A 21,110-nucleotide genomic window follows, 5' to 3' on the forward strand; every position below is an offset into this window, starting at 1 on the left:
CTTTTAAAGCACCCCAAACAGCCCTGAATAGGGGGATTCAGTCCCCTACGTAAGATCTGCTGTCTCTACTTTAATGCTGGAGTCCTGAGACCAAAACGAGTTGACCGTGACTTCCATAACCCCACCATGCCAGAACAAAAGCTACACTGCCTTTCTGGGTGTGCTTGCTGCCAATGATCTGATTCCCTCTTCTTGTCATGCCCCAAACGGTATGCTCTCTCTTCTAGGGCCTAAACCCCAGAATTCTTTCGTTCCCTCCAGTTCCTGCACAAAATTCAAGTGTGAAAACACAATAAAGATTTGTCAGTGAGCCTGCCGGTGTCTAGTTCTTGGAGTAAGGGCTGTTTCTGAAAGGTATAAACAGAGGTGGAGGTGGAAGGATAGAGGGATGGGGGCTTAGCTTGGAGTTCCGCTTCTTCCTGCGATCCGCTCCATGCTTTCCTTCCTGCCACACCTCCCAACTTTGTTCAAAGTTGCTGGACTCTTGAGTGAAGGGACCGACCAACTGACCAGCAGACAAGAGGTCTGGGCAGAGAACCAGGCAAGTACTTTCCCAGCAAGGTCAGCACAGGGCCATAGAGAGAGAGGACAGGTGGACGTGGATCCCCAAGTCCCTTCCACTTATCGCAGATTCCTTTCTGCTTCAGGATGGAGCGGGCCTCAGGGGTACGCAGAAGGGGCCCGTGTGGATCGCCTCTGCCCTGGGCGCTTCAACTGGGCCTGCTGATGAGCGGTAAGGGGGCTCGATAAGGGCTAAGTGTTTCTATATGTGTTTGTGGGTTGTGTGATGGCCATTGCTGAAGGGTTATGGAGAGGGGTCGACCCGATTTGGCTAACCTGTTGCCCCCAGGGCTGGTTTGCGCCCTGGCCCAGGCCCCGGATATGCCAAGCTGCTCGCGGGGAAGCTGCTACCCAGCTACCGGGGACCTGCTGGTGGGCCGAGCGGATAGACTGACTGCCTCATCCACCTGCGGCCTGCGCAGCCCCCAGCCCTACTGCATCGTCAGTCATCTGCAGGTGTGGATGGAGGTAGAATGGGCGGGGTGGGGGCGCAGAATGGGGCAGGCACAAGTTAGGCACTAACTTTTATCCCGATTGATTTTAACACAGGATGAGAAGAAGTGCTTCCTGTGTGACTCCCGGCGCCCCTTCTCTGCCAGAGACAACCCAAATAGCCACCGCATACAAAATGTTGTCACCAGCTTTGCACCACAGCGCCGGACAGCCTGGTGGCAGTCAGAAAATGGTGAAGTGGTGGAATGGGACGTGGGATGTGTAGGGCTGCTTGACCTTAGCCTTGAGTTCCTGATCTCTGGGTCCCTCTCCAGGTGTTCCGATGGTCACCATCCAGCTGGACCTGGAGGCTGAGTTCCATTTCACACACCTCATTATGACCTTTAAGGTAGACGCATGGAAGGGACCCAGCCCGAATTGCCCTGCTTAGCTAACCACTGCTCCTGGGTAGAGCTCCAGCCCCTAGATCTGGCCTCTTTGAAGCTCATATGCTGTGCCTGGCTGTGCGCGAGATTGCCCCATCTCCCTGTTCATTCATTTTAATGCCTCCAGTCTTTTGCCTAAGCTCATCTGTTGTCCTAATCCCAGATTGAATCCAGAGCTCCCTGGACCCTTTGATGCTTTATCCTCCCCAGGAAAGATGACTACCCTCCCTGGTTATTTCCTGTCTTTTATGGTCACCCTGGTTTATCTGTAGCTGTTTGAGGGCAGAGCAGGGTTAGGCCTGGCTGGGCAGGGCCCTCAGTGGGCCTAGACTAGTTATGAGTGCTAGATACTTTTTGATCAGCTGTACCTACCCCCCACTTGTAGACTTTTCGCCCTGCTGCCATGCTGGTGGAACGCTCTGCTGACTTTGGCCGCACCTGGCATGTATATCGATACTTCTCCTATGATTGTGGGGCTGACTTCCCAGGGGTTCCACTGGCCCCTCCGAGACACTGGGATGATGTAGTCTGTGAGTCCCGCTACTCCGAGATCGAGCCATCCACTGAAGGCGAGGTGAGGGCTGGGACCTGAGTGGGGAATGGCGTAGAGAACAATTGGCCTGAGACAAGGTCTAGTGTCACTCTGGACTCCTTGTCCTTCCAGGTCATTTATCGTGTGCTAGATCCTGCCATCCCCATCCCAGACCCCTACAGCCCACGGATCCAGAGTAAGTTCTCCACTCTGAGTCTGGCACAGTCCCAGCATCCGGCTGATGGCTATTTGGGATCACAGTAGCTATTTTGAGTGTTTCCTAAGGCAAGTGCCAAGCCCAGTTTAGCTTGGTTGATAGTAGACAGGAGTTCTCCCAAGGTGACCTTGGCAGTGCAGCCCTTGGGTGGGCTTAGAGCAGCAACTGACTTAAAACTTCTCCCACACTCAGACCTGCTGAAGATTACCAACTTAAGGGTGAACCTGACTCGCCTGCACACACTTGGAGACAACTTGCTTGACCCCCGGCGGGAAATCCGAGAGAAGTACTATTATGCGCTCTATGAGCTGGTTGTGCGTGGCAACTGCTTCTGCTATGGACATGCCTCACAGTGCGCACCAGCCCCAGGGGCACCAGCCCATGCTGAGGGCATGGTGAGGAGCGTCTGCTAGTTGGGATAGGGCTGAGGTTAAGAAAAGAGCTGACTGGACGGACAATGCTAACCGCCTGTCTGCCCCTGTTGCTCACTCCAGGTACATGGGGCCTGTGTCTGTAAACATAACACTCGTGGCCTCAACTGTGAGCAGTGTCAGGATTTCTATCATGACCTGCCATGGCGTCCAGCTGAGGATGGCCACAGTCATGCCTGCAAAAGTGAGTGAGAACTTGGTCCCTGTAGGCTCAGAGCTTTTTGACTATCTGTACCCTGGGGTAACCAGAGTTGACCTTAGAGCTTGTTCACAAAGCTCTAAAAAATCCAGGCTGCATCCAAAGGGTATCCTTGATGCCACTAGGAATACTTTTAGCCCTCCTCCATGGTGTTCCCTGGGTAGGGGCTCAGGATGATGCTAAGACCTTAGAGTAAGTCCCTGGGGCCCTTAAATCCTAAATTCATACCAAGTCAGGGACCTAAGGAGGTACTGGCAGCTTCTACAGCCCTCACCCCCAATTTCTTTGTTCCATGCTTTTGCTTTGCCTCCATCACCAGAATGCGAATGCCATGGGCATTCCCACAGCTGCCACTTTGACATGGCCATGTACCTGGCATCTGGCAATGTGAGTGGAGGTGTGTGTGATGCATGTCAGCACAACACAGTTGGACACCACTGTGAACTCTGCCGGCCTTTCTTCTACCGAGACCCAACCAAGGACCTCCGGGACCCAGCTGTGTGCCGCTGTGAGGCCTGGAGCGGGCGTGGGGGAAGACACTGAGCCTGAGGTGGGAGCTGGGGGACCAGATTACCATTCAGGTTACAGTGAATTGGGAGATGAGGGGCTTAGGATGGCATCAGACTAGGAGTCCAGAGTGGGGACCAGGAGAGAACAAGAGCTGGGTTAGTTAGGAGATGGTGACCCTGTGCCTTTTTTACCCCTCAGCCTGTGATTGTGACCCCATGGGTACCCAAGATGGTGGTCGCTGTGATTCCCATGATGACCCTGCATTGGGGCTAGTCGCAGGCCAGTGTCGCTGCAAAGAACATGTGGTGGGCACTCGCTGCCAGCAGTGCCGGGATGGCTTCTTTGGTCTCAGTGCCAGTGATCCTCGAGGCTGCCGGCGTAAGTATCTCCCGTGCTAACTCTTGTGCAGACCTTTAATTCCTGACCTCTTACACCTGAACCTGAGCACTACTAAAACACCCAAAAATGCTGATGAGACTCTCTCCCTATAGGGTGTCAGTGTGATGGTCGGGGCACAGTATCTGGAAGCACCCCCTGTGACCCCAGCAGTGGGACCTGTTTCTGCAAGCGTCTTGTTACTGGACGTGGCTGTGACCGCTGCCTGGTACGACTGGGAGAGGGGCCTGGGGTTTAAGGTTCTACACTTGCCCTCAGAGCACAGTGGTTAAGCGTCCTATCCATTTATCCATGCTGCAATAGATGGGAGGCCAGGGCTTAAAGAGGATTCAAGTCTGGGAGGCCAAGTCACCAAGGGGTGTTAGAAACTGTGAGCTATCGTTCGGGTCTTTGCTGGGTGGTAGAAGGAGGTCCCTGATAAGCCTCTCTTTCCCAGCCTGGTCACTGGGGTCTGAGCCATGACCTGCTCGGCTGCCGCCCGTGTGACTGCGATGTAGGTGGTGCCTTGGATCCCCAGTGAGTGATACACAAGGGCTCTGGGTAGCTGGGTGGGAGTAAGGGCCTTGGTGGCAGAGTATGCGCTCCTGAGTAACCATGGTATCCCTGCCCCTAGATGTGATGCAACCACAGGTCAGTGCCGCTGTCGCCAACACATGGTTGGAAGACGCTGTGAGCAGGTGCAGCCAGGCTACTTCCGGCCCTTCCTGGACCACCTGACTTGGGAGGCAGAAGACTCCAGAGGACAGGTGGGGCAGAATCTTGGCAGAGGACAGGGCATAGGTGGCACTGTGACAGTAAAGGCAGCAAGCTTATGGGCAGTGCCTTGTGAGAATGGAGGGCACTGGCAGGCTGAGAGGACTGTGCATGGGTTGGGATGGGAGAAGCCTTGGACAGACTTTTGTAGGAGAACTGGGATTTGGAGGTGATTCCATGGCAAAAGGATTCTGAGTCACCATTCCTGGCTGGCTTAACTTCCCAGGCACTGGAAGTGGTGGAACGCATGGTGACTACAGGGAGCACACCGTCTTGGACAGGGCGAGGCTTCGTAAGGCTCCGGGAGAGCCAGGTGCTTGAGTTTCTGGTGACCTCTGTGCCACGGGCCATGGACTATGATCTACTGGTGCGATTGGAGCCCCAGGTCAGACCCTGTGACACTTCAAAGCCCAGCGTGTATGTGTGTGTGTGTGTGTGTGTGTGTTTACTTCCCACATTATCCTGCCCCTCCCCTTCCCAGGTCCCTGAACAGTGGACAGAGATGGTATTGACAGTGCAGCGCCCAGGGCCTGTGTCTGCTCACAGCCCCTGTGGGCATGTGCTACCTGAAGATGACCGCATTCGAGGAACTCTCCGACCAGGCACCAGGTAAGAACCCAAAGTAGAGGGTGTCTTTTTTTGTTTCATATATCTTTTTTCATTACTTTCTCTCTCAACAATTATGGAGCTTATTAGGAGAGTAACAGGTTATAATTCAGGTTGGAAACAGAATACAGTTCTTCAGTTAGGACAGCTTCTCAGGCATGATCTCAGGCCCTCTGACCTTGAGCTTCACAACTTTGGGCCAGTATCACACAGCTCATCTAATCCTGCTAATTATGACATCTCCCACTACCTTCCAGTAAGTCTGAGTGAAGGCCCTCAACTCTGGCTCCATGTGGCAACAGTTCAAGTTCAACTAGTCTCATATCTGTCTCTCTGGTTCTCCTTGACCTCTGTAGCTGCTGCTCTTCTGGGTCTTTGTGCAGGAATCTCTAGCCCAAAAGGATGCTCTGTATTCTCTGCTTCTTTTCTGATGATAGCGAGGCTTGCATATTCTGCCTCTGGATCTGCTCATTTTAAATCTGGTTGGATTATGAAACTGACAAACCCTCTAATTAGTAGTCTACACAGCCTATTTGCATGTTCCCACCCAAAAAGTGCTACTCACCCTGTTAATATTATTAGCATATTCCTATCCAGCCATGTGGAGAGTCAAAACCAATGGCTAGAAAAACCGTTTTCAGCAATTAATCTACTGCACCACTGGCCAGCTCCTGATTTTTTTAGCATTGACCTTCATGCATCAAGGATTAACTTTGCCCTCACAATCATCTTCTATTAACTACATTAATGAAATTGTGTAAGCCAGCTGCTTTATGCATTTATCTCCTCACATTTTAGATAGCCACTTGCTTGCTTCTCGCAAATCAGTAGTCTGAGATGAACATATTCCTTTCTTTGAAAAAATCCTCTGGTTAGAACTTTGTATATCTGCATCTATAAATGAGGTTCAGTCTATCGGAAGCATCAGATTGCAGAATGTCCATTAGCTCAAAACATCAAACATTTGCTCTTTTCATCTAGTCAGGCTCTGGTCAGCTCATCCCTAGCCATCTGTGGCTACGTCCAGTGGGCACCAGCCACAAACTCAGGGGTCCATACATCTCAGGGCTGCATTTCAGACTGGTTAGTTCCTTTACTCTCAGCCTCAACCTCTCACATGAGCTAAGTCAACACAGGCCAGGTGTCCTCATGACATCCTGCACATCAGACCAGTAACCTTTCCTTGCTCATCCATAGCATCTCTATATGCTAGACCAAAGAAACATGTCCAAACTTAGCTCTTCATTGCTGGGTTCCCCCACTTCTGTTACTAGAAAAAACTTAGTTCTGCCTCCTGGTACCAAAACCCTAAATCTTGGAGACAAGAGATAGAGTCAGAAAACAGTATTATGATACAAGTTAGCATATAGGAGATAGAGGGTATGGGCTCCCCAAATCTGTCTTAGCAAAGGAAAGTTCTGAGAGAATGTTTGTACATTAGGTTAAGAGTATGGGGAAGAGCTCATGTTTATTCAATATTTAGGAGGAAAATGTGGGTTGTCTTTAGAAAAGGAGATATTATACAAATCATGATCTCGACATCAAGAAAACAAAAATCCTTATAGATAATACTTAGGATTATAGGGCTTATTAGGGCAGCAGTAATAGGTTACCATTCAAGTTGGTAATAGGAGAAAAATCTTTAGTCAGGACAGCTTCTCAGGAGAGGTCACAGGCCTTCTGAGCTTCAGCTTCATGGCTTTGAACCAGTGTTACACAACTCCTTTACCTCTGCCAATTAGGATGTCTACCCTCAGGCCTCCAGTAAGCCTTCACGAAGGTCCTGGTGTTGTTGCTGTGTGGCCACAGTTCCACTCTGTCTCATATCAGTCTCTTGTTCTCTACTACTGTTGCTGCTGCCCTAGGTCTCCATCTTGCTCAGGAATCTACAGCCCAAGAGGACACAGCATACTCCCTGCCTCTTCTTCCTGGATGGTAGTGAAATTCCCCTCTTCCTCACTATTTTGAAAAAAAGAATTTGAAAAGAATTTTGGTTAAGCAAGTTAGGGTCTCCTTTGACAGTTTCAGCACAGATTGTGTAGTGACATCAGTGACGTTGGTCTACAGTTTGTCTGCATTGTCTTTGTTTTCTGTTTGTTCCTCTTCCAGGGGCTTAGTTTCCTTCCTCCCTATCTTCCCATCTTTCCTTTTGAATAATTGTTGACTATTTTTTGTTTCATACTGATGATTTTTAAGTAGACCATGGATCTGATGGGTAATGTTTTTTAAAAATTGTGTACAATGATTTATTAATTGTGAATACCATTTTTTTTAACTGAAGGGTTCCAAAGAGATTGATTTTCATTTATTCATGTTCATTTTCCTCTTTTCATTCCCTTTGTATTGCTTGTTCTGTTCTAGGCTATTACTTGTCATACACATAGTTTCTAATTGTCCATTCCTTTCAGATAGTCCTTCCTTTCATTGATTCCAGTCCAGTGTTCATTATGTATTCATTCTGTTCCCACTCTTCCCCCCTCCCTGTCTTGATTCTATTAATAGAATAGTGGACTTGTACAGTATTTGTCCCTTTGTGACTGAGATATCTTTGTTTCATGCGTCATTCTGCTATTTTGCTGAAAGGTCATCTCAGGAGAAAGGGTTTTTTTGGACAATAATCTCAGGGAGACTTCTTTTCTCTATTGTTCTAACTACTTTTTAAAAAAATAATAATTTGAATTATGCTTTACAGTTTCTCCTATTCTTTTTATTGTGATTTTGGTCAAAATCGTCAAGGGTGGTAGTCAGGCTTCTTCTAGTTCTTCTGGTCTCAGGGTGATGAAGTTATGGCTCAGATAAACTTGTTTCTTTTTTCTGTTTAGCTCTTGATAAGTAGAACCTGTAGTTGGACAGAACCTGTGGTTATGCTTTAGATAGTGACTTGAAAGCATATCAGCTTTCTGGCACTATTTAATTTATTAAGAAAGACATCATAGTTTTTGTGAAATATATCTGCCAATTATCTGAGATGTTTCAAGAGACTATGATCTTAAGCTTTCAAACTCAGAAAACCAATCTTGGAAGTTGTTTGGTTATGTCTATGCAGTATCTGTATTTATATCTTAAATGAAGATGTATGCCTCCATTGCCATATTTGTATTTATGTGTGTCTCTAACTAAAACATGTAAATTAAAGATTAAAGTGCATCTGATTCAGGCCGTGGTCTTTCCAATCACTTGCTATGCATCTGAGAGCTGGACAATGAATAAAGATGACAGAAGAAGAATTGATGCCTTTGAGCTGTGGTGTTGGAGAAGCGTACTGAATATCACATGGACTGCCAAAAGAACAAACAAATGTGTCTTGGAGAAAGTGTAGCCAGAGTGCTCCTTGGAGGTGAAGATGATAAAGCTTTGTCTCACATACTTCAGGCATGTTGTTAGAAGAGGCTTTTCCTTGGAGAAGGATGACAGCACGCTCAGAAAGGTGGAGGGTCAGTAAAAGAGAGGAAGACCTTCAACCAGATGGATTGACACGAGGACTGTTGCAAGTGTGTCAGGATGTGTAAGTGACCCTGTCAGGAGGACAGGGTCCAGATATTTTATTTATGGGGTTATGATAAGTCTTAGTCAACTCAATAGCACCTAACAACAACTAACTAAAAGGCTTGCAGTTTGAACTTATCAGTTTAGTCTTATTGGCTCTGCTTGTAGGCAACTTTGAGTTTTCTCCTCACTGCTTTGATTATTCTTTGTCTTTAATTTTAAAAAAATATGATTATACTATGTCCTGTTGTTTTTCTTTTCGATTTGTTCTGTTTGGGATTAATTTAGCTTCTTGAATTGTTTATTTTCTCATTTTTCATAATGTTCGGTAAATCTCCCACCAGATTTTCAACAGTTTACTCCATGCTTTGATATCTTCTTGTTTTGGAATTCCAATCACACTTAAGTTACTCCTCTTGATGTTGTCCTAAGTTATTCTTATATTTTCTTCATTGTCCTTCTTTTTCCTGACTGTTCCTCTAACAAATTTTTATTCAGGAATTTGTCCTCTGTCTCACTACATGTATCTTTCATTGCTTCAGTTCTGCTCTTTTGTCCTTCCAGTGTGCATTCTATTTCTGAAATTCTAATCTTCATAGTCAGAATTTCAAGTTGCTGGGTTTTGGGGTTGTTTTTTAAAAATTTTTATTCTTGTGTGTGTGTGTGTGTGTGTGTGTGTACCATCAAATCAGATCTGACTGGTATAGGAGGAGATTGTCCCTCCTTCTCCAGCAGAGCAGCATCTGGTGGATTCAAACTGCACACCTCTGGGATTGCAGTGCAGCTTCTTGCCACTAGACCACCAGAGCTTGCCTCAATTTTTTGTATTGCTTTTAATGTTCCATCTATTAAATTTTTTCTATGTTTTTCTCTATTTGTAGATGACATTTAACTGTCATTTTTTGAAATTCCTTATCAGGAAGTTACAGTAGCTTTTCTCCTCTGGAAGGATTTCTAATTCTTTATTTTCATAACTTTTTTTACCATCTTCTGATTATTTTTTTTTTTGAGTGGCTGTCAGGATGTTACCTACTGCATCCTAGACATTGTGTTATTTTGTTTTGATATTCTGGGAAAATCTGCTATCGGGGACTTCTCCAGAGACTGAGAAGCAATGATGTCAGTCTTAGAGATTAAGATAAGCCTGATGCAGGGCATGGTCTTTGCAATTACTTGCTATGTATCAGAGAGCTCAACAACTGAATCAGGACAGCAGAAGAAGAATTGAATTGATGCCTTTGAGTTGTGATGCGGGAGAAGAGTCTTGAACATACCATGGACCACACAAATACAAAACAAATAGGATGATCTTGGAGAGGGTGAAACCAAGTTTTTTCTTGGAGGCTAGGATTTTGAAGCTGTCTCACATACTTTGGGCATGTGGTCTGGAGGGACCAGTCCTTGGAGAAGGACATCATGCTTGGAAGGGTGGAGGAACAGCACAGGGGAAGACTCCTGATGAGATGGACTGATGAAATAACTAGGGTGCTTGGGCTAGGTGTGTTGGAGTCAATGAGACTATCTCAGGATAGGGTAGGTTTTAGAGCTGTTGTGCATAGGGGTTGCTATGAGTTGCAGGTGACTTGATGGCACATAACAACAACAACATACAAAATTAAGCTGTGCCAGTGTATGGGGCCACCTGTTTATTTAGGTTCACCATCTGTTTTCTGGTCAGTCTGAGACAGTATGGAAGTGTGTACGTCCCTGTTCACTGTTTGTGTAGAAAAGTTAGGGTAGACTGGGCCTGTATTAGTTATAGTATTTAGTCCGTCTGTGGAGCAAAAGCTGTTCCTTACTCTTGCCTGATGGCTTAACCTGTAGGAGGTCAGTGTATCACTGAATAAGTTGCTGTCTGTTGCCAAAGCAAAAACAAAATAACAAAAAGTACCCCCAAAATACCCCAAACCGAAAATGGACAGTATAATAGGAAAAAACCAAACTGAGAGGGGGAACAAGAGGAAACAGAATCAGAATAGAAAGAATAAAGACACACATACAGAGAGAGAGAAGTCTGGTGCAAGAGAAGGGAACAAAGCTAGAGAGAAAGCAGAAAAAATGAGGGGAAACCAATAATACCAAAAAGTCTACAATAACAAAAAGATAAATATGAAAAAAAGCAAACAAAATGGAAAAAGAAAGAAAACAGAAGGACCTTGGTGGAAGGTAGGCTGGGCATTTGATTGGTATCTTGGCATTCTTGCCAGTTCTGTGGTGGGTGGAGGCAAGGTATCTTGTCTGGGATAGTCTGTCTGCCAATTCAGTAGTAGTTTGGAACTCTTATTAGGATGGCCAGTCAGATCAGAGTTTCCGCACACATAAGAGGTGGCTAAGGTCCCAGTACAGAAGCCAGGCTCAGGACGGCATTTATTCTGGTCCAAGAGATGTCAAGGGGTGGGGCACTAGGCTGGAATGGAGTTTCTGCTGGCCTCACAGGAGTCCACGACAGTCTGCCTATGTGGAGATGTTGTCCTGCCAGTTCAGGGTTTGGTGCAGGCAGGTTACCCAGGCAGAGATGGCCAGTGTGAAGAGGTACTAACTGGCCATCTGAGATGCCCACAGGTGACATACTCCATAGAGAGTGAACTGCTCCAAATTTGACCGTGGCATGTGACAAGCAAGTTATCAGCAAGGGTGCTCAGTGAGCAGAAAACCCCTAGTCAGAAGGGGTGCCCCACTAATTTAGCAGCTGGTTGCAGGCCAGCATGGCACAGTCAGCCATTGGCTCTTGAAGGGTTTTCAGAGTGTATAATCATGTGTACATTTCCAGTGCCAGATACAAAATGGCCTGGGCCTGGCCTCAGGCAGACTTGGAACAGAGGTGGCCAGGGGTAAGTGAACACTCCCAGCCACCTGGTGGAGGGGCAAAGTCTTACCCTTGACCCCCCAGAAGGTATGGGGAACCAGAAGGAAGGCCAGACAGCTGCTGGTATGGGCACTCCTACAGACCTGAATTCCTGAGCTGCCCAGATGGCCGTCAAGATGGCAGCGCCTTCCTGTTTACAATTTTGTGTTCCACCAGACTCCTTATTTGACGTTTTATTTTATTTCTTTCTTCAGTCTGTGTTTGAAGTATTTTATCTTTTCCTTTCTGACTCAGGCTTCAAGAATCTGCTATCTGTATCTGTTACCTTTGTTTTCCTGTATTTTGGTTATGGGCTGTATTAAAGGGTTATGGGCTCCTGTCTGCCTAGTTCATCTTCTTACCCAAAAGTCCTACACTTACTCTCTGCTTACTCTTTTAATAAGCATGTTGTTGTTATTTGCCATTGAGTCACTTGCAACTCATAGCAATCCTATGTACAACAACCCTAAACCCTGCTCTATCTTGTGCCAATCCTGATGTCTCTGTCACACATATCCCCATTACCCCAGTCACTCAATCAATCCAACTCATAGAGGGTTTTCCTCTTCTGCACTGTCCCTTCACCCTCCCAAGCATAATGTCCCTATCCAAGGACTGATACCGCCTTGCAACATGTCCAAAGTATGTCAGACAAAACTTCAGAATCCTTGCCGTCAAAGAGCTGCCTGGCTTCACCCTCTCTAGGATGAACTTGTTTGTTCTCATAGTAGTCCATAATATAGTCAATACTCTTCTTCATCACAGCTCAAAGGTATCAATTCTTATTTTGTCATCCCTAGTCTTTGTCCAGCTTTCTGATGTATAGCAAGTAATTGCAAAGACCATGGCCTGTATCAGGCACACCTTAGTCTCCAGACTGACTTCATTGCTCTTCAGTACTTTGGAGCAGTCTCTGACAGCAGACTTTCCCAATGCAATTTATCTTTTCATTTCCTAGCTACTGGTAGCAAGAGTGTTGATTATAGAGCCAGGCAAACTGAGGCTGTTAACAACCTCAATCTCTTCACCATCTATCATGATGCTGCCCAATTGGCCTAGTAGTGAAAGTCTTTGTTTTCTTGATGTTGCGCTTCAATCCAAATTGAAGGCTGCGGTCCTTGACCTTCTGCAGCAAGCACTTCAGGTTGTCCTTAGTTTCAGCAAGCAGGGTTGTGTCATCTGCATAATGAAGATTGTTGATGAGTCTACCTCCAATCCTGACGCCCAGCCTCCCAGATCATCAGTTCCACATATAGATTGAAAAGATATGGAGATGGAGATAGGACACATCCTTGGTGCACACCCTTTCCAATTTTGAACCATGCAATGTCTCCTTGATCTGTTCTGACAACTGCCTCCTGGTCCAAGTATAGGTTTTCACATAAGCACAATAAAGTGTTCTGGGATTCCCATTCTTCTCAGAGTCAGCCACAGTTTGTAGTGATCCACATAGTCAAATGCCTTTGCATAGTCAATGAAACAGATAAACTTTCCTTTGGTACTCTTTGCTTTTAGCCAAGATCCATCTGACATTAGCTGTAATATCACTAGTACCATGGCCTTTCCTAAACTCAGCCTTCACTTCAGGCAGTTCTCTGTTGATGTGCTATTCCAGTCATTTTAGGATAATCTTCAGCAAAATCTTGCTTGCATGTGATATCAATGATACTGTTCGATAATTTCTGCACCCAGTTGGATCATGCTTCTTTGGAATGGGATCAGATATAGCTCTCTGCCAGTCAGTTGGCCAGGTGGTTGTCCTCCAGATTTCTTGGCACAACTTGGTGAGCACATCCAGGGCAGCATCTGTTGAAATATGTCAATTGGTATGCCGTCATTTGCTGGGGCCTTGTTTTTTACCTATTCTTTCAGAGCAGCTTGACCTTATTCCTTCATCACCACAAGCTTTTGCTCATATGTTGTTTCATTAAATTCTTCTGTGACCTCCAATTTATTTTGTTAAAATGACTCCTGTATACTCTTTCCATCTTCTTTTAATACTTCTGGATCACTCAATATTCTGCCCAAAGCATCCTTCAGTATTGCATCTTGAGGTTTGAATTTGTTCTTCAGTTCCTTCAGTTTAAAAAATGCTGATCAAGTTTGGCCCTTTTTATTTTCTTACTCCAGCTCCTTATATGTTGTTATGTGCTGTCGAGTCGCTTGCAACTCATAGTGACCCTATGTACAACAGCCCTAAACCCTGCTCTATCATGTGCCAGTTGAACTGCCTCTGACACACCCATCCCAATTACCCCAATCACTGAATCAATCCACCTCATAGAGGGTCTTCCCCTCTTGCGCTGTCCCTCCACCCTCCCTATCATGATGTCCTTCTCCAAGAACCTGTTCCTCCTTACAACTCCAAAGTATGTCAGACGAAGCCCCAGAATCCTTGCCTCCAAGGAGCAGCTTGGTTTAACCCTCTCCAGGATGAATGTTTGTTTTCTTGGCAGTCCAGGGTACATTCAGTACTCTTCTCTAGTACCACAGCTCAAAGGCATCAATTCTCCTTCTATCCTTTCTAGTCTTTGTCCAACTCTCTGATGCATAACAAGTGATTGCAAAGACCATAGCCTGTATCAGACGCACCTTAGTCTCCAGAGTGACACCATCGCTCTTCAGTACTTTGGAGAGGTCCCTAAAAGCAGACATTTCTTCGCAATACGTTTTTTATTTCCTGGTTACTGGTGCCAAGAGTGTTGACCCTGGAGCCAAGCAGACTAAAGTTGTTAACAATCTCAATCTCTTCACTATCCATCCTGATGCTGCCAATTGGTCCACTGGTGAGAATCTTTGCCTTTTTTATTATTATTATTAATTTTAATAGACATTTACAGAGGTTTTGGATTTCCATTCATTCATTGCCGTACTTTTCTCCCTGCCCACCCCTCCCCAGAGAATCTTTGTCTTCTTGACATTGAGCCTCAATCCATACTGAAGGCTGCAGTCCTTGACCCTCTGCAGCAAGCGCTTCAGGTCCTCCTCAGTTTCAGCAAGTAGGGTTGTATCATCTGCATAACGCAGATTGTTAATAGATCTTCCACCAATCCTGACGCCACACTTCTCCTCATAGAGCCCAGCCTCTCAGATAATCTGTTCTGCATATAGGTTGAAAAGGTATTGAGACAGAACTCATCTGGCGTACACCTTTCCCAATTTTGAACTATGCAGTGTTTCCCTGCTCTGTTCTGACGACTGCCGCTTGGTCCAAGTATAGTTTTCTAGTTTGCATGATCAAGTGTTCTGGGATTCCCATTCTTCTCAGAGTCAGCCAGTTTGTTATGATCTAAACAGATACATTTTAAAATTTTTTAAATATGGAATGCTTCACAAATTTGTCATCCTTGCACAGGGGCCATGCTAATCTTGCCTGTGTTGTTCCAATTTTAGTATATGTGCTGCCAAAATGAGCACTACATTTTTCCTTTTTTTGAGATTTCACCTGGGGTTTTTTTTTCTTTTTCTATTTGTGTACTTGTTATGCTTGTTATCATATTTTCACAAAAGATCAGGTCCCACAGTTTTTCCTTGATGCCTTTTTCTATATTTTTTTATTTTTATATTTAACATTTAGGTCTTTAATCCATTTTGAGATAGCTGTTGTGTATAGTGTGAGGATGGGTATTTTTTGTACCTGTGGATATCTAGTTTTGTAGCACTTCCAATTTATTAAAGAGACTATTTCTATTTCTGCCCCTCGGGATGAAGTTCTAGGGCACTCTGGTGTTAGAGTCCAATTGAAAAGGAGAGGCTAAGGAATAGACTTAGGGGAGAGGGGAAGCAAGGATATGGATAGGGTCTCTGAAGCTAAGAGGAAAGAACCTCTCAAAGAGGAAAACAGACGGACTTCATTATATGCTGCTTAATGCTGGATTCTGGTAAGAATAGAGAAGTAGGCACTGCGTTTGACTATTTGGGGTCATCAGTGAGTAACCTTGGCACACGGCACAGGCTGTTTCTAGCATGATAGGACACAAATTTTGCCAAAGTGGGGGATTGGAGAGTGGAATATTCTCAGTGAAGAAAACAGACAATGTAGCAGGGATTGGACTATGAATTAAATAAGTGGTTGTTGAAGAAGAATATCAACTATATGTGCTATGGAAATACTTGGCATTTGCTGGGTTGTGTGGCATTTTCCAGCCATACAGGTCTTCAAAGGAGGCTTATTAAAGTAAGTCACATTTATGGGAGTTTTCCATGCCAGATACTCTGTAGGACTGCCCACCTGTCTGCTGGCCCAGTTCAGCAGAGCACTAGTCTCTATGATGGCTCATAGTTTTGAAGCTGGGTATTGGGTGGGAGAGGCCAGGATGTCAGGTCTGGAAACCCTGAATGACCCCCTGTGACCATCCCCATTTCCTCCCAGGTCCATTGTACTTCCCAGTCCCATCTGCCTCGAGCCTGGCATCTCTTACACATTGCGTCTAGAGCTGGTGCAAGGAAGGGGAGGTGCCCACTCTGGACCTGGCCTGCTCATTGACTCGGTAAACAGTCTCTTCTCCCCATTATCAGCCAAGGTGGCATGACCCGGGTGGTGGGGCCTGCGGTTGTAGCTGAGCAGGAAAGGGGCTGCGATCAAAGGGGCAGGGCTATGGCTGAATCAGGTAACTGAATCAGGTAACTGAAGTTGCAGTGCCCTTGTAACGCGAAATTAGCTTCACTCTTCCTTGTTCATCCCTCCAGCTGGTGCTGCTGCCCCGGGTCCTGGTACTGGAGATGTTTAGTGGAGGTGATGCGGCAGCCTTGGAACGCCGTGCCACCTTTGAACACTACCGCTGCCATGAGGAGGGGCTAGCACCTAGCAAGACCCCACCCTCCGAGACCTGTGCCCCTCTCCTCATCAGCGCATCTGTTCTGCTTTACAACGGTGCCCTTCGTGAGTGTGTGTAGCATGGGTGGGTGGGACAGAGGCAGGGGGCCCAGTCGGATTTGACCCTCTTTCCCACAGCCTGTCAGTGTGACCCCCAGGGCTCACTGAGCTCTGAGTGCAACCCCCACGGGGGTCAGTGCCTATGCAAACCTGGAGTTGCTGGGCGCCGCTGTGATCGCTGCGCCCCTGGCTACTATGGCTTTGGTCCCATGGGCTGTCGAGGTACCTGCCTGTACTGCCTGCCCCTTCCTCCCCTCCCTATTTCTTGCTCTTCCTAATGACTTTTATCCTTCCTCACTTTAATCTGTTTTCCACAGCCATATTCTTATTCCCAAATCACTTTGCAGTTCCCTTCATTCCCTCACCTTCCTGTCCTAACCCCACCTAGCTAGCCCTCAAATCACCCCCTACACTCAGTCTCTGCCCTGTCCCCAGCCTGCCAGTGCAGCCCTGAAGGGGCGCTCAGTGGCCTTTGTGAAGGGGCCAGTGGGCAATGCCCATGCCGAACTGGTGCCTTTGGGCTTCGCTGTGACCACTGCCGGCGTGGCCAGTGGGGTTTCCCTGCCTGTCGGCCATGTGTCTGCAACGGGCGTGCAGACGACTGTGACCCCCACACAGGCGCTTGCCTGGGCTGCCGTGATCACACGGGGGGTGAGCACTGTGAAAGGTGAGCCTAGAGCTGCTACGAGTCAGTTGTTGAGTCAGCAGGCAGCCTGGGAATGATACATCGCTTCCTTCCTGCCTCTCCCTGAAGGTGTATTGCCGGCTTCTATGGGGACCCACGGCTGCCACATGGAGGTCAGTGTCGGCCCTGCCCCTGTCCTGAAGGCCCTGGGAGCCGGCGGCACTTTGCGACTTCTTGCCACCGAGATGGATACTCCCAGCAGGTTGTGTGCCGCTGCCAGGCAGGCTACACAGGTGAGGGGAGTAGGTGGAGACTGGGATCCAGACAGGATGGCTGGACTGAGCACTCATTCCTTCCCCCTAACTGTGGGCAGGGCTGCGCTGTGATGCTTGTGCTCCTGGGCACTTTGGGGACCCATCTAGGCCAGGAGGCCAATGCCAGCCGTGTGAGTGCAGTGGGAACATTGACCCCGTGGACCCTGACGCCTGTGACCCCCGCACGGGGCAATGCCTGCGCTGCCTACACAACACAGAGGGACCACAGTGTGCCCACTGCAAGCCTGGCTTCCATGGGCAGGCTCCCCGACAGAGCTGTCACCGTGAGTATGGGTGTTGGAAAGGCTGGCTAGGCCGGACTGCTATCTACTGAGTGGACTTGCCTTCACCAATGTGCTTCACTTGCCTGGCATAGGCTGTACCTGCAACCAGTTGGGGACAGATCCCCAGCAGTGCCCATCTACCAGCTGGTGCCATTGTGACCCAAGCAGTGGGCAGTGCCCGTGCCTCCCCAACGTTCAGGGCCTGAGCTGTGACCGCTGTGCCCCCAACTTCTGGAACCTCACCAGTGGACGTGGCTGCCAGCCTTGTGCCTGTCATCCAAGCCGGGCCACAGGTCCCACATGTAATGAGGTATAAAATGCTCTCCTGGGATCTCTAGGTGGATAGGGAAGCTGTCAGTTTCCTGCCTGCAGAGCTCAGCTTTGACAGAGGCTTGGCCCCTTACCTTGATCTCATCTAGTTCACAGGGCAGTGCCACTGCCGTGCTGGCTTTGGGGGGAGGACCTGCTCCGAGTGCCAGGAGCTCCACTGGGGAGACCCTGCCTTGCAGTGCCGAGGTGAGAGAGTCAGCGAGGGACCAAGATGGATGGGGACTTCCTAGGATGTTTCACTGGAGTCCTAACTGAAATGTGCCTTTCCTCACAGCCTGTGATTGCAACCCTCATGGAATAGATTCGCCTCAATGTCACCGATCCACAGGCCACTGCAGTTGCCGCCCGGGTGTATCTGGTGTGCGTTGTGACCAGTGTGCCCGTGGCTTCTCAGGTGTCTTTCCTGCTTGCCACCCCTGCCATGCTTGTTTTGGGGACTGGGACCGTGTGGTGCAGGACTTGGCTACCCGTACTCGGCACCTGGCGCAGCGGGTGCAGGAGTTGCAACAGACAGGTGTGCTGGGAGCCTTTGAGAGCAATTTCTTGAGCATACAGGAGAAGCTGGACACTGTACAGGGCATCGTGAGTGCCCGGAACACTTCCGCTGTCTCCACTGCACAGCTTGTGGAGGCCACAGAGGAGTTGAGGTATGGATGGGTTCATGCGGATACATGGAGGGATGGGGCAGAGGCACAAAGGACCCGAGCTGATATCCCTCTAAATAATGCGCATCCACTCATACTGATGCAGGCATGAGATTGGGGAAGCCACTGAGCACCTGACTCAACTAGAGGCAAAGCTGACTGATGTACAGGATGGGAACTTCAATGCCAATCATGCACTAAGTGGGCTGGAGCGGGATGGACTTGCACTTAACCTCACACTACGCCAGCTTGGCCAGCATCTGGATCTGCTCAAGCATTCTAACTTCCTGGGTGAGTTGTTGGCCAATTAGGCAGGTGGATCAGAGTTGATCTCCAGCTGACTGCCTGCCTCTGCCCAATTTAGGTGCCTATGACAGCATACGTCATGCTCACAGGCAATCTACAGAGGCAGAACGTCGTGCCAACACCTCAACTCTGGCAGTTCCCAGCCTTGTGAGTGACTCAGCTGCCACCCGGCACCGGACAACAGTGCTGATGGATGGCCAGAAGGCAAACTTCAATCACATACATGCAGCCAACCAGCAGGCACTGGCCAATCTCACTGCCCGTACCAACACCCTGAGCCTGACAGGCATAAATGAGCTGGTAAGGTGCAGGTCTGGGATAGGACAAGTGGGACAAGCCTTTGTTCTACCGAGGCCTCATTTACCCTGTGTCTGCAGGTATGTGGGGCCCCTGGGGATGCACCCTGCTCTACAAGCCCCTGTGGGGGTGCTGGCTGTCGTGATGAGGATGGACAGCCCCGCTGTGGGGGCCTCAACTGCAATGGTGCAGCAGCCGTGGCAGACCTGGCACTGGGCCGGGCCAGACATACCCAGGCAGAGCTGCAGCGGGCCCTGTCAGAAAGTGGTGGCATCCTGAGCCAGGTGGCTGAGACCCGTCGGCGGGCTGGCGAGGCACAACAGCGGGCCCAGGTGGTCCGAGACAAAGCTAATGCTACCAGAGGACAGGTGGAACAGGCCAACCAAGAGTTGCGGGAACTCATTCAGAGCGTGAAGGACTTCCTTAGCCGTGAGCTCTCCACTCAGTCCCAGTCATGTGATTGTTTCCCCTGTGTCTGTGTATCTCTCCCTGGGTCTACATTTGGAAATGTGATCCTCAAATCTCTGCCCCTGAATTTGTGTCCCCCCTCCCATGTCTCACCTCTACCCCTGTGTGTATTAGCAAGCCAGTGTCCCTCATGTGGTTCTTGGATCCACATTCCAAGATTGTGTCCCTATCTTTAAACTGGAGATTCTATATCCTAAGTCCTTATCTATGTTCCCATAGAGGAGGGGGCTGATCCTGATAGCATTGAAATGGTGGCTACACGGGTGCTTGAGCTCTCCATCCCAGCCTCACCTGAGCAGATACAGAACCTGGCAGCTGAAATTGCAGAGCGAGTCCGAAGCCTAGCTGATGTGGATACAATTCTGGCACATACTGTGGGAGATGTGCGGCGGGCCGAGCAGCTACTACAGGATGCACGCCGGGCACGGTCTGACTCCAACCTTTGCCTCTATCCCTGACATCTGGTCCTGATTCCTGCAGACTCTAATTTCCATTCTTCCCCAGGACCAGGGCTGAAGTTGAGAAACAGAAGGCAGAGACAGTGCAGGCGGCACTTGACGAGGCCCGGAGGGCACAGAGTGCTGCCCAAGGGGCCATCCGGGGAGCAACAGTTGACACACGTGACACAGAAGAGACCCTACGACAGGTACAGCCTGGCCTCCCTGAGACATCAGTGAGGCCATGTTCCAGTCATAAACCATGAATTTTTTTTTTAACCTTGGATTTACCCATGGCAGGTTCAGGAAAGGATAGCAGGTACAGAGCAGGCACTGGGCTCTGCAGGTGATCGGGTTCGGCAACTGGATACTTTCCTGGAGGCTCTCAAACTGAAACGGGCAGGTAATAGCCTTGCAGCCTCTCAAGCTGAGGAAACGGCAGGCAGTGCCCAGACTCGAGCCCAAGAGGCTGAGCAGGTAAGTTGGAGCAGAGTCAGGTGGGAGACAATCGGGGAAGCAGTGGAGGCTGGGCCACAAGCCTGACCCTGTCTTCTGCATTCACAGTTGCTACAGGGCCCACTGGGTGACCAGTACCAGAGGGTGAAGTCACTGGCTGAGCTCAAGGCCCAGGGTGTGCTAGGTGCGCAGGCACGGGCAGAGCAACTGAGGGATGAGGCTCGGAGTCTCTTGCAGGCTGCGCAGGACAAACTGCAGCGGCTGCAGGGTGAGGAGCAGGACAGGTGGGCATCCAACATATGGAGGTCTGGGAGAAGGACCACTTGGCTAAGACTTGTCCCTTACAGAGCTAGAGGGCACCTATGAGGAGAATGAGCGAGCTCTGGAAGGCAAGGCAGCCCAGCTGGACGGGCTGGAGGCCAGGATGCGCAGCGTGCTTCAAGCCATCAATCTGCAGGTCCAGATCTACAACACCTGTCAGTGACCCTGCCCAGGTCCACCCTGGTACCCGGTCCTGCACACAGTATTTTACGGTGCCAATGCATGGAAGAGTTCTTGGCTCAGCAAGGTCCACCAATAAATCCTCATGAAACTCCACTGTGTGTGTCTAGACTCGGATTTGGGATGGGGGGGTCTCCAGGCGGAAGTTCGGGGCTGTT

The 21,110-nt window shown here is 48.6% G+C and overlaps 1 protein-coding gene across 1 annotated transcript; it reads left to right on the top strand.

The window, feature by feature from the left end:
• Positions 1 to 648: 648 nt before the first annotated feature.
• LAMB2 (laminin, beta 2 (laminin S)) lies at positions 649 to 20,935 on the top strand. Its single transcript, XM_006892921.1, has 32 exons — positions 649 to 733; positions 851 to 1,017; positions 1,111 to 1,246; positions 1,329 to 1,402; positions 1,825 to 2,013; positions 2,104 to 2,167; positions 2,381 to 2,583; positions 2,683 to 2,803; positions 3,138 to 3,326; positions 3,527 to 3,706; positions 3,820 to 3,932; positions 4,161 to 4,240; positions 4,338 to 4,470; positions 4,704 to 4,862; positions 4,959 to 5,086; positions 15,787 to 15,904; positions 16,104 to 16,296; positions 16,369 to 16,512; positions 16,726 to 16,957; positions 17,045 to 17,208; positions 17,289 to 17,513; positions 17,606 to 17,823; positions 17,933 to 18,029; positions 18,118 to 18,490; positions 18,594 to 18,778; positions 18,852 to 19,093; positions 19,171 to 19,519; positions 19,778 to 19,985; positions 20,063 to 20,204; positions 20,296 to 20,472; positions 20,560 to 20,719; positions 20,799 to 20,935. Exons 1-32 carry the CDS (start codon positions 649 to 651, stop codon positions 20,933 to 20,935), a joined length of 5,385 nt encoding a protein of 1,794 aa, XP_006892983.1.
• Positions 20,936 to 21,110: the final 175 nt, after the last annotated feature.

This window comes from Elephantulus edwardii, unplaced genomic scaffold, assembly GCF_000299155.1.
Source record: "Elephantulus edwardii isolate Elephantulus edwardi_28Jun2011 unplaced genomic scaffold, EleEdw1.0 scaffold00121, whole genome shotgun sequence".
Taxonomy (NCBI): Eukaryota; Metazoa; Chordata; class Mammalia; order Macroscelidea; family Macroscelididae; genus Elephantulus; species Elephantulus edwardii.

What these genes read in the sequence shown, in the direction of transcription:
- LAMB2 (XM_006892921.1), top strand. Translation starts at nt 649, where the DNA reads ATGGAGCGGGCCTCAGGGGTACGCAGAAGGGGCCCGTGTGGATCGCCT. An exon ending in ACTGGGCCTGCTGATGAGCG is followed by an intron (nt 734 to 850) that starts GTAAGGGGGCTC and finishes TGTTGCCCCCAG; the next exon opens with GGCTGGTTTGCGCCCTGGCC. An exon ending in TGATCCTCGAGGCTGCCGGC is followed by an intron (nt 3,707 to 3,819) that starts GTAAGTATCTCC and finishes CTCTCCCTATAG; the next exon opens with GGTGTCAGTGTGATGGTCGG.